This window comes from Rhea americana, unplaced genomic scaffold (assembly GCF_003343005.1).
Source record: "Rhea americana isolate MKP2758 unplaced genomic scaffold, rheAme1 scaffold_100, whole genome shotgun sequence".
NCBI lineage: Eukaryota > Metazoa > Chordata > Aves > Rheiformes > Rheidae > Rhea > Rhea americana.
In genome coordinates, this window is record NW_028185040.1 from 554,735 (window position 1) to 570,357 (window position 15,623).

The 15,623-nt window shown below is 35.9% G+C and overlaps 1 protein-coding gene across 6 annotated transcripts in view; it reads left to right on the top strand.

The window, feature by feature from the left end:
- Window positions 1–6: 6 nt before the first annotated feature.
- Window positions 7–15,623, top strand: part of NT5C3A (5'-nucleotidase, cytosolic IIIA) — a 28,312-nt gene continuing 12,695 nt past the window's right edge. Inside the window, exons 1-2 of one of the 6 annotated variants that reach the window (XM_085303792.1) lie at window positions 7–167; window positions 15,037–15,143. In XM_085303792.1, coding sequence (XP_085159918.1) covers window positions 56–167; window positions 15,037–15,143 — 219 coding nt within the window. In that variant the 5' untranslated portion in view covers window positions 7–55. Of the gene's footprint in view, window positions 194–8,230; window positions 8,292–14,497; window positions 14,657–15,036; window positions 15,144–15,623 lie in introns of those variants that run through there. The other 5 variants (XM_085303765.1, XM_085303783.1, XM_085303749.1 and 2 more) reach the window with 5 other exon arrangements.

Here is a 15,623-nt window from a genome sequence, read left to right on the forward strand (position 1 = left end):
GGCGGCGGCGTCGCCGCCCGGCAGCGGCGCCCTGGGCGCGCCCCGAGTAGCTACCATGGACAGGACCGCGGTGGCGAAGATGGGAGCGGTGGCGAGCGCCAGCGTGTGCGCCCTGGTGGGCGGCGTGGTGCTGGCCCAGTACATCTTCACCATGAAGAAGAAGACGGGCAGGAAGACCAAGATCATCGAGATGGTACGTGGTGGTGGCGGTGGCGGCGGCGCGGAGCAGCCCCGCGGCCGCCTCTCTCAGCACGGGCGCTCCCGCCGCCCCCAAGTGCCTGCTCCCCCCGCCTGCCCCGTGCACGCGGGTCCCCTCCCCTCACGCTGGTGCCCTCCAGACCTGCACCCGTAGGCCAAGCTGCCTGCTTTGGTGGTAGTGTAAAAGCCTGCTCGTGGCTTGTGGCAAATTAAAAACGCGGGGTGTGCTCAGCCCCGTGCTGAAGTGAGGAGGCGACGCCTGTGCGCGGTTGCTATAAAAGGAAGATTAAGCTCTCTGTCTGCCGCCCTCGTTAAACTTGTTATTTAGAAGATCATTAGAATGTCTGCTTAAGAGGAAGTGGTTGCTAAAAGCTATTAGACAACRTGCTGTTGCCTTTCACACTGAAATTTTTCGAATTTGAGTTTATAATTTGGACACCGCTGTACTAAGGAACTAAACCGAAATCACCAGGTCACTTCATGTTAGCCAATGAATATTTTGCGATATCCTCTACAAAAACTTATAAAGTTTTTTTTTTGTTTTGTTTTTTACATCAAAGTGTAGATTTACTAAGAGCTACTATGGCTGCATATGCAAATAGTGGGATGTCTAGCTATTCACTTGACTGTGTAATTCAACAGTTGCCAGTGGAAGTTATACAATGTAATTTATGATAGCGCAATTCTTCTCTGAATCTACATTGTGTATTTTCTGTAAGAGTTATCCTACTACCTGCTAGAAAAAAATACGCTATTCCAAGTTACCAACCCTTCATTCAGTAATTTGAGGGAGTTGTTCTGCTTCTTTGTTTCTGTATCCTCTCTTATTGGCAACCGCTTGGGGAAGAGCAGAAACTTTGGATTGCCACTTCAGGTAGGTTTCAGATCTGTTTCTAAACAGTGCTCTGAACTATGATTTTATAAAACTGATTTGAAAATCTATAGTGGCATAATACTGGTGAACTAGAAATTACTCTTTTTCTTTTTGTAGGTCTAGTACTGATAGTACATTGTATTTTAAAGTTATGTGCACAATAAAATGTGGAGACTTAAAATCTTGAACATACAAACACACAACAGGCAGCTATAATAGTTTCACTGACTTGTGTTCTCAGTAACCCAATTAAGCTATAATTCAGAAAATGCCAAATAATTGCTAAGGATGTATTTGTAGTTAACTTTCTTTACAGTATTTAGATGATGTCTTGGCTAGAGAGGTTTAACTTCAACTCTRTATCTTTGTGGCAGAGGTTTTGCTTTTAATAGGAAAAAAGTTTGTCATGTCAATGATTAATTTACCAGAAAAATTTATCCCTTCAGCATGTTCAGATAACATGGCTCTGAAAATGTTATCAGACACAGATCTAAATAGATAATTCTAAATAGATACTTCTGAAAATTCTTTTAGGATCAGAGCTCTTTTCAACTTCAAATTCCAAGAGAAAAACAAAGCTTGTTCAAAGCACGTCTGCTTGCTTACATTTAAATATTTTACCAAATACAACACACTGATACTGTTTACCCATTCAGAGAGTTAATCATTTCAATGGATTAGAGTTGGCAGCTTCCTCAACTAACAAGCTTTTCATCAGCTGCAAGTCTTTTTTTTTCTCCTCAAGCAGTATTTTCAATGAGCCTATGTAATCAGACTGTGAAATTTCTCTTACTTCAGAAGAAGTGGAATAGTTATGTGAACTTCATACTAAGAATTTTAGTTTGTCAAACACTGGAGAGAATGTGTTTAAGTGCTTGTTTTAGTTAAAAATGCTGCATTCTGTGGAACTTCCTGAAGCAGTTTTTTCCACCAATGCAGATTTGATTCACCAAAGTGCTGTTTTCCAGCCTGTAATTTGATGTTAAGTTAGTGTGAAGTGGGAAGAAGACTGCTTTGTTGAAACCTATTTTTTTCCAATATACCAGCTGCAATGCCAGCCTGGTCTTCTACATTGGAATATCTACTTTAAGATTATTGGATTGTTCTTGTATTTTTGGTGGATATTTTTGGTTTGAGGTTTCTTTATTGTTGTCCATTGCAGAAGTATTTGCARTATTTCCATACCTATTCTAAAACCAGAAAAAAAAAATCTCAAGGATTATGAAAATAGAAGGGTAACTATGTTAATGTTGAATAATGAAATCAACACATTCTTAAATATCTATCCTGTATTTCAGCAGATGAATTCTTTAGCAAAGTATTTAGCCTGTTACACAAATTTAAGCATAATAAAGATCCCATGAAATTACTGCATCTCATTTAAAAGCAAAGGTTTACATTTGGAATTAAAGTATTAACATATTCTCTTCATTGACCATTTAAGGTTTGCAAATACAGATTTTGCCATAGGTGCTGATGAATGTAAATAGTGTTCTGGCTCCCTTTCCAAAATTACAGAGGCATTAATAGTAAATATTTAGCCACTTATATGAAATTTTATGCTGTATGTCAAGAAGCAACTGTCTCTTGATGACTTCTCTATTACTTTGCACAGCTAAATTGCTCTTTCTGTGCAACTGTAAAAGTATTCCTACAGTCTGGTGAATGTAAAAGTTACCGGTGAAGTTGCTAACTTTGATTTAAAGAGGAGGTTAATTAGACTCTTGCAGTAATGTATTGGTTAATGGTTGATAGCTACTGTAAAGAGATTAAAATTCACAGCATTACAGTAGCACTCTTGGATTTTTCAGGCCCCAGGCAGTCTTGCAATGAAGTTGCAGATCTCTACAGAGCGAGTCAGGCGTACTGACAATAGACAYAGGTTTCTTGGTTATCTTTTGTGAAGCCTTTAGAAAGTCTGCAGAATTCAAGTGTCCACAGACAAGAGTGGAAGATGTTGCTTATGTCTTATGAAAAACTCATCTTCAAGTAATAGCCCATGATGACTAAAACATGGAGTAAGTGTAAGAAAAACTTGTAAGAGTATTTTTTGTTGTATGAGTACTGCATAAACAAAGTTATGCTAGAATGTTGGGGGGTTTCATCAACAACAAAGTTGCTCGTTTTCCTTTTTTGATATTGTTAGAAATTCAKGAGGTTTTTTATTGTTATTTATTTTATAAAGATTGAGAAACATCATAATAGAGCTGGTTTAAAATACAGTAGCAGAAAAACACCTTAAACTAAAAATGATCATCTCCAATTTATTTCTTAGAAAATGGAGCAAACTTTTAGTTATGTTTTTGTTTCCTGAAGTGAGAGGATATAATTACTGAAAAAAGCCTTTGTATCAAATTACAACAATGGAAAATTAAAACTCAGTTTAAAAAAGTAGTTTCTCATTTTAAAGGAATGTTTTCAAGCAGCCATGTTAAATATTTCTAATCAGTTTTATTTTTAAGTTGTTGGCTAGGGGTGGAAATGGATTTTTTTTTTGCCATGTTAAAGTTCACAGGGAGAAATACAAGCAAGTGGATARAAGTGATGTAATTGCCGTTTATCTCCTTTCTTAAGAAATAAAGGAACTTATTTGGTGAGCATGACTGTCATAGTTTGTGGGGAGAAACTGGGGGGGGGGCATTTGGGTTTTTTTCTTTTTCCACATCACCCTGGCAAGAGTGGCTCCTCGTTTCTGCCGAGAGTGGCAGCCGTGTTGCAGATGAAGGACACAGACCTGTAGCACTGGCAGTGAGACCCGGCCGCACCACTGCTTTAGCCTGGTCTCTGGAGCGTTTACACTAGTTGCTGCAGCGACCGCGATGTCACAGTGGTGCCGATCACTGGGCGCCTTCTCCCGCAGAATGAGGTGAAGGAATGTGCAACACGTAGCCTATGCATGGCACTGTCCTTGGGCATCTGAATGGCTAGTACGTGAAAGTCCGTCAGGTAAACGCGTATTCTTCCTTTACAAAGACAAAARCGAGCTTGAGCCTGAGCAAATTGGAATCAGTAGAAGGGGGAGGGGGAAGAATATGGACTCTCTTTAAATATCACTGTGGGACACTGTCACCTTCTGGGTATTTCAGTGATAATATTTAAAATGTTGTGACCTTGGAAGCTATCCAGTAATGTAATCCATGTGGGAATAATACTTTAATGTTTCAGAGGAATGGTGCCATGGTATGAATCAAAGAACTGAAAAGTCAAAGAACTCCTGAGAGCTAACACTGGCCATACGTGACTGAGAGCCCTTACATTACTAGGGACTAGACTGTTTGAATAATTTTTAGAAGACTGTTAAACTTTTAAAACCACATTAGAATTGACTACTGGAGATTTCATATAACTTTCTATAAAACATGTTTTTGTTCAGGCTGTACTTCTCAATAGAATAAACACTTTGATGGAGTGATAAACACCAGCTTTATAAAAACAAGCTTGTGTTGCTTGCAAACTTTTCTGTTCAGATAATCATGATATATGGTAATGTAGAACATTGTTTGTAAAGCAAATTTATACAGGGCCAGGAAAAATAYTTAAATTTAGTTCATATCAATTTAACTTAATATTACTTTTTTTATACTGTCGCTGTGAATTAATTCAAGTGGCAGTCTTAAAAATTTAGATCCTAGGAGAAGAAAAATGGACTCTAAATTTAAGTGTTTTCTTCAAAGTCAGTTAAGAATCAAAAAAGTAGTCTACTATGCAGATTTTGTGCATAGTAATATTTTACCTGATTTAGTGCATTAAGCTGATCCTACAGTTTAACTATGTGTTTCAGAAGTAGGTTTTAAATTAGCTGAAATTGCAGTTGCCCTTTTTTTTWWAAAAAAAAAGTATATTTTGAAACATACTCTTACAATGAATGGGTTTGGGAAGGTCAGCTAAGTCTTTAGTACTGATTTAGTTTCTCTGCGAACTGATCCTACTCGTAACAGTTATTAGTGAAATATGATGATGAACTGCACCTGAAAGTTGAACTCCAAGCACTAAATAAAAAACAAATGTCAGGATAAAATATATATAAAGTAGGTATAGGCTCAGAACAGTATTAAGGAATTGTTGCTTTCATTTATCTTTTCTGGAAAGTCTTCCTCTAAAACAGTAGAGCAATCTTTCCATGAGTAGTTCTTCTCTGAAGCATTTTTACCCTGTTCTAAATGCTTTCTGTGTGCCAAGTCRTCACTTGTTTTTCTCCTATTTGCAATAACTCTTGATTATTGGTTGAGCTATAATTGCATCTGTTCTATTAAACTTGTTATCGGCTTTAATCTGAAAAAAATTGCAATTAATTGTTTCTTTTAACAGTTAAATAATACAAGTAGCTTTTTTAATGTCTGAATATACATATCAGTGCAAATTTGTTCTTGTTATGGAATAAAGTTGCACAGCATTTCAACAATCAGTCTTAACAACAGCTATGAAGTTTTGTAAAAAAAATTAACTATGTAGATCAATATAAGTGCAGAAGAGACCCAAGGTATGGGTTGATCCATTTATGTGCAGGGGATCTATCTGTAAATTCCATAAAAATGTATCTAAAATTTGCCTAAATCTGGAAAATGTCTTAAAACAGCTTAACTTATGAAGTTCTTTGCTTCGAGAAACTGGATTGGCTGCTTCTTACCTATTATTAGCACTGGAAAAAATTGCATAATATACAATACATAACCTTTTTCTCTGTTGGCCTGTTCTACTTCATGCTATTAGACTTCAAGCTATTAACTTCAATCCGCTTCCTTCCCTGTAAGTGACCATACACAAGCACATTTTGTGCTATTGCTTATGTAGAGTAAGTTTTTGAGAGACATTTAAGGAAAATACTATCATGAAAGAAGCATACTGTTAAATCTTTTTCAGGAATCTGGTATCAGATGGTACTTTTTAAGAACTTAAATTTTAGCTAGTTTAGCTTCAGTAGACAGCATGGAACAGCAGGTGGCAATAGTGTGGATTTTATATCAGTTTGCATGGTTCAGCTCTAAAGATGGGTACACAGTATTTTTAAAGTAACTTGTCATTTAAGAAATCATGTCCAACAGCAACTAGCTTTGCTTAACCTCTGCCAGCTCCAGATCAGACTTGTATAAATGGACTGCCTCCACATCCAGAGAGCATAGAGCAGCAGCTATGTTTCTGCTGCCTGTCAGATGGACAGTGCTAGAACTTGGCTGATCCCATCACAATTACAACTGAGAGACAGAAATAGCTCACAATTATTCTTCCAAGCCTCTTTTTGTAAACAGCATGCAAAGAGATATGAGGCCACTAAGACCAGGCAAGAGAGGCTGATAAGTAAGTATACTTATCCTTAGTAAAGGACAAGTCTAACTTTTCTTCTGGCCTTCCTCCAGTCAGGTTACTGTGCAGCAGTTGATCTGTAGTGACTGTTTCTTCCTGGGACAGAGCTATTCATACAGCAGTTATTTTGACTGGTTTGCTGGACATCAGCTGCTCTGTCTGTTACCCAGAAGCAATCAATCACCAAAGTTCAGCTGCTGTAAAACATCAGAGAACTGATGATGCTAGTTGTGGACAGATTTTTAGTCCCATGTCCATCCTGCAGCAATTTGAGTAGCACTGCCAATAAGCTGAAATCTGCGGCTGCTGTGTTGATTGGTTTTATGAATTTRATTGTACTTTAAAAGTTGAGTGGATCTTTCTAATTTAGCTAAACCCATTAATTTATAAAGTATTGCTTGAATGTTTTTTTAAAAATGAGGTGTTTTTAGTACAAATGGACATATGTTTAAGGTTGCAGAACACAGGTCAAACAGGCCAATACCCAAGTGTAAATAGTAAAAGTAACTATATTCTTACTATTTAGTGGTGTCTCAAAGGACCTAGACAGAATTGCACCAGCTTGCTCACAGGCAATAAATACAAGAAGTTTTTTTTAAAAAAAATAATTTCTAAAAAAAAAAAAGTATGCATAGTAGTAGAAGGGAATATGGCTTTTACTTTCCTGTATGCCAACCTTTAAGAAAGAACAAATGTATTGTTCTAATTTTCCTGATTTCTTTTTTAAAAGGGGGTGTGGCAAGGCCCAGACTTGAATGCTGAAGATTCCTGAAATATCTGAATATAATATTTCAGACTTCCTGAGTTGGTTTTGCCATCAAGAAAGAGTCCTGTTCTACTTGCTCGTTCTTACTTGTTTTCCCACTTACATGCTTTAGCTTTCTTCCTACCTCCTTATATCAAGAAGGTTTTTCTGCTTTGTAAATTGGATCACCAAAATGCTTCAAATGTATTGGAGCTTTTTATATATATATATATGTATGTATACATATATATGTATGTATGTATATACACATAAGAGCTTGTGGTATTAGGCCCTGATTTCAGACAGAATGAGTACCACTGATTTCGGTGAATATATTATTAACCTGCTCCTTTAAGGCTCTCTATCTTTGGTGGAAACATGTTAGTTATCAGTCAGTTATTTAGTGCAGTCACTTATTTTCATCTGGATTGCATCTGCCTTTGCCACCAAAGTCAGTAATATAAAGTCTTCAATCTGCTTTGCATGTTAGTATGGAAAAATTGTGCATGAAACTGAAGGGTAAGGAGGATATCTGGTATGCAGTGTTTTTGAAGATCACTGTATCACTTCTAAAGAGGAAATACAGAGAGTAACAAGAAATAAGGAACAACCATCTGTATCATTAAATGGATCTAGTATCCAGAAACAGCTATGAAAAAGAGGCATGGAGGCGAAATAGCCCATCACAGCACAACCCACCATGCTGTCTCTTACCTTTAAAATGAGGGTAAGATAGCTGGATTTCATCTTTAGAATTATTGACTTATTTTTAAAGAAGGTTGAAAAAGTATCTGTACTAGAAGACATCCTAACAGTTGAAAGATTAATGTTGTAGTCTTATTATGTAACTTTAATTGCAAAATTATATTAGCACTACATTCTTTCATCAGAATTTAGTGTCTGGTAATGCATCGTGGATTAAACTTTGTCCCAGGGACTTTGTTTTCAAACTGGGTCTTGCAACTCCATGGTTTAAGGGTCAGAGTTTATTTGATCTAGATACAGCAATCTTAGGCTTAGTGAATCTAAGCAGATTTTTTTTCTTTTTTCTTACAAGCAGATAAGAGAAGAAGAGAATCAGCAGCAACTGCTTCAGTCCAAGCCTTGGGCTTAATGCAAATTCCATTCTAGATAGTGTTACATGGGAAGCTGCTTCTAGGGAAACAAGCACTTGTAAGTTCTTTCAACACACAAATAGACATACACAGGATATTTTGTTACAAAAAGTATAAATRCGAATTTACAGTTTGGAAAAGATCCAAAGTGTAGCTGATGAAATCATGTTACTGTGCAAGGTGAATTTTTGCACATCTAATAACTAATTAAGAATTCATAAAGAAACCACAATATCTACATGCTGTTGATTCTTAAAGCTCCATGTTGTTTTACTAGGTATTTTGTAGAAGGATTAGTTATACCACCAACTTCATCTGTAAACGTTCCTCCAGTAAACAGTAGAGTATGTGTAATATAAGAGGGAAGTGGGTCTTTTAGGTAGCCAGACTCCAACATTTATCCTCTGTGACCATAGCAGCATTAAAAGAAACTGAATACCAATCAAATTCAAAAATTCTAATTTTGTCAAAGATAATTTTTCTGTATATGTCTGRAGGAAAACTGGTAAGAAAAAGGAGGGAGGGGGAGAAAAAACAAAATAACCATTTTTTTTAAGACTATCCTGAACCATGAATGAATCTGTGTTATGTGTTACAAAATAGGAGTCTTGACTTTCTTGACTTACCTTCCGAGAACATGATTTCAGTAGATACAGATAATATCATGTATCCAGCAGTGGTCCATAGCAGAGGCATATGGAAGGTGTAAGGACAGGACAAGCTGTCATAGTTCTTGCCCGGAATGCTTCCCAGCCTCCAGCAGCTTGTAGCTCCTTTTAAATTCAGTTGATGACTGCTAACTCTTATACTGGAAATGATGGTGAACAGTCTTTCCTATTCTTTCCCATTCCATCCATTCATTTGTTTTCCTGGTTGAAGGATTAGTATATTAAACTGTTTGCTGTGGAAGCTTTTCATTATCACTGCTCATTTTTATTGCCTTTCTCAGTACCTTTTGCTGTCTTAGCCCTATGAGATAGGGAGACCAGAATTGTATTTGGTATTTAAGTTGCAAGTGCATAATGGATTTATACAGAGGGATATTCAGAAATCATTCATAAGAATAGTCACTAGTGAAATGTAAATACAAAGGCCAAGAAAAAAGACCCWGTTTTCTTCTGTCCTGGATTGAGTGACTGTTGAAGCACAGAGATCTGTTGATTTCCCYTAACATACAATCAGAGGCAAAAGATGCTGTCCTGAGCTATATTCATTCACTCATGCAGTTTTCAGAGCTGGTTCTAGATGGTTTGTACATTCTGTCAGAATCTGACTAAATTTTTTGCCTGGAGTAATAACTGAGAGGATATCACGTGAAATATGGAAAATTAAATCTCTAGTTACTGCTGCTTGCTAAGAGACTTCTACAGAGGATTTGAAATATCATACAAAGTATCAAACTTCTAGTGTCACAGTTGTTGCAGTTCATTCTGAGTTTTATGAGAAATATAATTATAGAGGTGTAAGCACACCTCTATGTTCAAGAAATGTATCTTTTGTTAATATGCAAGTCTATCAAAACCTTTTACCTGTATTCTGTTACCTACACTCCAGAAAAGCAGTTCAGCAATGTATTTGGCCTTCCTTCTTTCTTGTTTTCTTGGGAGATGCTAAGGTATGTTGATTTATTACCAGCAGGGACCTCTGCTTTTAAAGTGGTTTTTGTAAGCACAAGAGGAAGATGTTGAGGGACACGTATACTGCGCTCTGTTCTATCCTTTCATCTGAAAATCAGCTTCATACTGAACAGTCATGGTTTCCTACAGGTTTCAAATTGATGCTTAATCTCTTATTTGTTTTAGATTTCTAGAATTGCAGAAACTGATAAGAAACTTCTTATTYGAAACTCATTATTGACTTTCTTAGAGTAACCACCTTGAGAAATCATTGAAACAGAACAATTTATTTCACTTCCATGACCTTAATGTAAGTTAATTATTGTTCCTGTTTACTGCTTAAAACTTGTACTTAGTTCTAACAAAACTGATGTTAAACATCCTAATGAAACTGATAGTACCTGTTTTTAAAAAATGCATGATTAGCTTGCTGAATTAAAATCTATCTTTATGTAGCCTTATTTTTTTGAGAATTACAGTGGTTTTAGTGAGATACCATTTTTCAGTGCARCATCATAGTGATTATGTTAAACACAGCAAAACAAGTACGTCAGAAGTTTAGCTGTTGTTTGTACATTTTGAATGTATGTTTGATGGCAATAGAATAGCTTTCTGTAGTTCAGTACAGTCATCCTCTTTTAGCTGAAAGAGAACTATAAATGGTCACTCATCTTCTCTGGTATGATAAAAACTGATCTCTGATTAGATCTAAAATATTCAATATTCTGTATTCAATAGAGTTGCTAAATACATCATGTGATACAGTATTTATCCCCTATAGTCCGTTCTGTGCACTAATTTGTGTTTCTAAAATGTAATAGTTTAGCAGCCAAAACGTGTTCTCTGATAAAATGCTACTGATGAATCTTAAAAGCTTGTTTTGTTAGCGTTTTGCTGACGTTCTCCTTCCTACCATTTGCCTTCTTTGGATTTATTGAGGTTTAATTGACTCTTTGATGTGTTCAAATCTTTATTCTTCTGAAGGCAACACTCTTGCTTTCATTTGATATATTCTTTGGGAGTGCAGAATAAAAACCCTTTCTAAGCATTATTTTATAACAAGTTCTGTTCAAGCTCTTTCCGCTTAAACAATATCTTCTGTCTATCTATGTGCCTCATGAGCTACTGCTTTAATACACACACACATTCGTGTGTGTTTTTGTGTTGCATCGTATCAGTTATGAATGTGCCTAGTTTTTTCTTTTCTTTTTTTTTTTACACCAAATCTCTACAGAAAATTTAAGTCACTTCCAAAATTCCTGCAAAATATTCTTCAAAAACTTTATTTACCCTAGCTTTGTTTAACTTGATGTTGATGTTATTTTCCTTGTGGTTACCCCTTAAAAACATTGAAAGATACTRCTGGAATCAAACCAGTATGCAGCTCATCAGCTGCATTCACTAAAATGCAAATAGAGATACTAAAGATCATATTTGAATTAGACTCTTTTACCTTGGTTTCTTTTTCTGCTGTATTTAGTGCTTGAGTGCTAAGGTTTAGTTGTTTCCACAAGACAAGCAATGCTATTTCAAGTAGTTTATTTTGAAAGATGTATACTAAATAGATTTACTACAAAAGGAAAATTAAGGGGAAAAAAGTCTTAATGGTTAAAAGTGATCCTTGCAATAGAACAGCAAGCTATTGCTCAAGTAACCTTGCTAAMTGTACACGGATATATTCAAAATTCTTCAGCTGTAATAGGCTCATTAGACAAGACTGAAAGGTAACAAGCTCATGAAAGGTTCTTAGCTCATGTTTACGATATATAGAAGATTCAATCATCTCTAATTTTTATAGGAAATATTTTAATTTTAATGAATGGAAATGACTCTTAAATGTGACACTTTCTTGATCTCTAAAACTTGATGGTAGTTTAGTTGAAGTATTTAGCTTTTATTAAAAAAAACAGTTCAGCTGACTTGCTTACATAACTTTGCTGTGTTCTTTCCTTTCCCTGAAGGAATAGGTGAAACTTAGAGCAAAGGTGCATAAGGACTAGTAGAACCAGTTTTTTCTTTGCTTTAGATTAATAACTTTCAGTACTTCAGGCTCTTTGAGAGCATCCTGAATCTCTTTAAGCTCTATTCACCTGACACACCATGATATAAGGTGGAACCTTTTCCTAGTGTTACAGGACAGACAAATCATCTACTGTTTTAAGTGGAGTTCTTTGCTACTTAGAATATTCTGCACTGGAGATACATATTCGTTTGGCCCTCGGCCAAAGAGAGAAGGTTGAAATAGAAGCTGTCTGTTGAAATAACTATCCCTCTTTAGTTTGTGGTGCTAAATATTTTTAAATGGCCTTTGATATTGTAAGGGTAGAAATTATTCAGAAGTCATGCTGGACTTAATCTCTTTTTAAAAAACAAACAGTAATTTTAATTTGCCTCATAACACAAGTTAAACCAAATCTTGATCTGACTCAAGTCAGCAGGACATGGTCAGCAGTAGCTATTATCTTCTGTTGTTGGTCAGTTAAGTAAAGCACTTTAACTAACGGCTCCTTTGAGGAGGACAGTCCTTTGTATTTTTTAGATGAGGAGTTTCATATACTGCATTTTCATAAAGTGAAAATACATTGTTATTAGGGATACAGTATTTCTAAGAAGTAGATGTTTACTGTCATAATGTTTACAGAARTTTTGCTGGTGTCATTTTCTAGTTCTTTCATTAATACCATATTAGTACATTTAATTAATTTGGTATTCTAAAATAAATCTGTAAAAGAGTTAATTTCTATAGCTCTTTCTTAAATTATAATCTTAAATCTTAAATGATAAGTGAGTTTAAAAAAAGATTAAAATACAAGAATTTTTTTCAACTTTATTAAAGAGAAAGCTAATTTCCTTTAAATTGTTGATGACATTCAGTAAGGGAAAATTAGTTCTAATCACATCTGAGAAGCACCAGAATGTCAACAGCCCAGCTCTACTGCCCACTGTGTCCCTATCTCATTAGGTTTCACAAGACTCATTTATGTTCATAGCACTGTCATCTTTGAGGTCTACAAAGCTCAAAGACAGCTGCTTTGTGTATTGAATGTATAAAGTGATGCCATTACCTGAATTACATTATTCATCTGTAAGGCATATTTTTCCTCRGTGTTCATAAGACTATCTTAAAATAGAAATCCTGCTCTGTTATAAGGTGCAGCCTTTTGTTGTGTAAATAATTTTGTATTTATTCAAGATACGGTATTACATTGTAGCTTCCACAAATGGTATTATGGATGTTGCAAACTGAAGGTATGTTAACTCTATGTACAAATACATACTGTAAAAGGTAATATTACCTATATGTATGTTATAACAGTGTGCTTTATCAAGTAGTGCTATATCAATTAGATAGAATAGGAGCTCTAAATCCTGGTAAATACCAATGCCAARTAAATTCTAGGCAGTCTTTTTAGGGGTTTTGTTACATTTTTAATACAGTTTTATTGCCCAAGAATACAGCAGAGACCTTAGCATGTATATTTTAGGAGTCTTGTTCAATTTTAGCAGAGGAGTGTCAACGAAGTTGCATGTTTCTTGTCAGCTGAAGTATTCATTAGTTTTTTCATTGGGCCAAAACACACAGAGCATAACTGAAAAAGTGAATGTAGTCTGTGCAGGCCACAGTTTGAGGAACCCTGACAGAATACATACTGGCCTATGGTTGGTATGCGAACAAAGAACATATATGAATCCACTGTACCATTCACAAAAAAGTCTATCAGTCTTTATAAATGTAGAACAAATAGCACATCCTCCCTAAAAGCAAATTTGCTTAACTAATGAATTTCTAGAATCATAGTAATAGGTTTTGATAGTTGAGGATTTTGCACATGCCACAATATTAACCTGTCCTTGGCCTAATTCTGACAGTTGCTACAAGCACAGTCATGGCCACATATGAGTTGGCTTGATGTCTGTGGTTGTTCCTGACAGCCTGAGATAGTGATCATAAACTTAATCTTAAACAGGAATTATGGGATGATACAGGGAAGCTTGCAGTGTTGCCATAGCACTAGAACTCTTCACAAGTACTAACTGAATGTGATACTTCAAGCATCTACACAACTGTAAAGTATAAATAAGATTAGAAATTACATTCTTTGTCCTCTTACAAATAAAAAAAAAAAAAAAAAGGTCCTGTTCAGTCTCACGGAGATACTATCTTTGATCTGGCAGCATGCCTAATGACAAACTTCTAAAAGCACGTTGAGGCCCCTTGTTTCTCAAAAATCCTGACAAACAAGCCTCCTTGATTTCCTGTTCCAGCATTGCATAGATAATTAGTCTAAACAAGGATTCATTAAGTCATTAATTTGCTGCTGCTTCACAAGTAAATCTGTGCTCCCTTCTAAATGTTAATGCAGCCAGTGTCAACGAGCTGCAAGAACTCTGTAGCACTCTGCAAGGAGACATCCTAAAATACTTAGAAAGATTTTTGTAAGGAAAGAGTTAAAAAGTAACAAAGTAGTAAACTGTAAACTGCTGCTTTGAAAAACAAGGGCCTTCCACGGCTAGAGCAGTCCAAATTTGCCTGCTGCATCCGCGAAAGCTGTTCATTCAGTGAAGGTCAAAGGTTTTGTTGTTGGTGCACCAGCTCATCATTTGTAAGCCTGTCAGGCTGTATTGCTGAGCATAACAAACTGCTGTGCTTTGCCAATGTGCGTCACAGGACCCTGGGGTTTTGCACAGGGATTAGTCAGGCTGTATTTGGAAACGCCCTCAACTGCACCTTGTACTGCTATATTAGTGTTTCCCAAGCAGGAGGAATTTTCTTTTGCTTCTGCAGCTGCTCCTGCAAAATCCTCTGGTAAGTGTACACAGCTTCTGTCAACAGAACTGACTCTGTCTTCTGCTTGCATTTTCATACTAGGGTTACTAGCTAAGTCATTACTTATGGTTATTTATTCTGAAAAATCACATTTTAAAATATAAATTTGACAGCATAAAACTGACAACAGCATTAAAGGAACAAATACATTTACCAGTTTTTATTGAATAGATTAATTCAATTTATACTTTCATCTACTTCTAAATACGTATCAGAGTAKTTTTAAATGTAGGTATTTTCAGAGTGTTCTAGCTGTGTACTCTGCATGTCTACTTTCATTTCTATACAGCAGCAATAGTAAAGATCAAATAATATAGCAGACCAATTCTTAAAAGGATTTGGTTGGTTTTTGTTGGCAGCCTGTATGCAAGCCCTGCGTCTCTGGACTCTGCTTGCCACCTGTGCTGTTGCAGTAGGACAAAATCAAGGACAGAAGAATCAGGAGTGCCCTAAGCTCAACACACAGGTACTCTCCTTTAAAAGCACAAGAGAAAACGCTGTTGTTGTGTTTTCTGTGAACACTGTCTCTCCAAATTCTTTTTTCAAATTAAATGTCAAGCTTCAGCACATTTTAATTAATTAAAAACTGAAATAAGAAAAACAAGATTTTTTTTTTCCTAGTGTGCATCCCAGTGCTGGGATGTGGAGTGGCATAGGCCTAGGTAGAGAAGGGCCCTCTATTTATTTCATATAATCCGTGCTGGGTATCTAGTTTTGCAGGATGCTATCAAGCAAATGTAATGATTTTTCAATGTTCTGTTCTTACATTTACATAATAATATTTGCCTATTATTTTTTAGATAAGTAATCTTAAGGCTATTTCTGGTAAAATTACTAAAAGAATAGTTTGCTACTTRCTAGCTGCTAGGGAATTTTTTATCATATTTGAGTTTACATTATATGAACATAAACTGCATTATGTTCTTGCTTTTGGTAATCACAATGA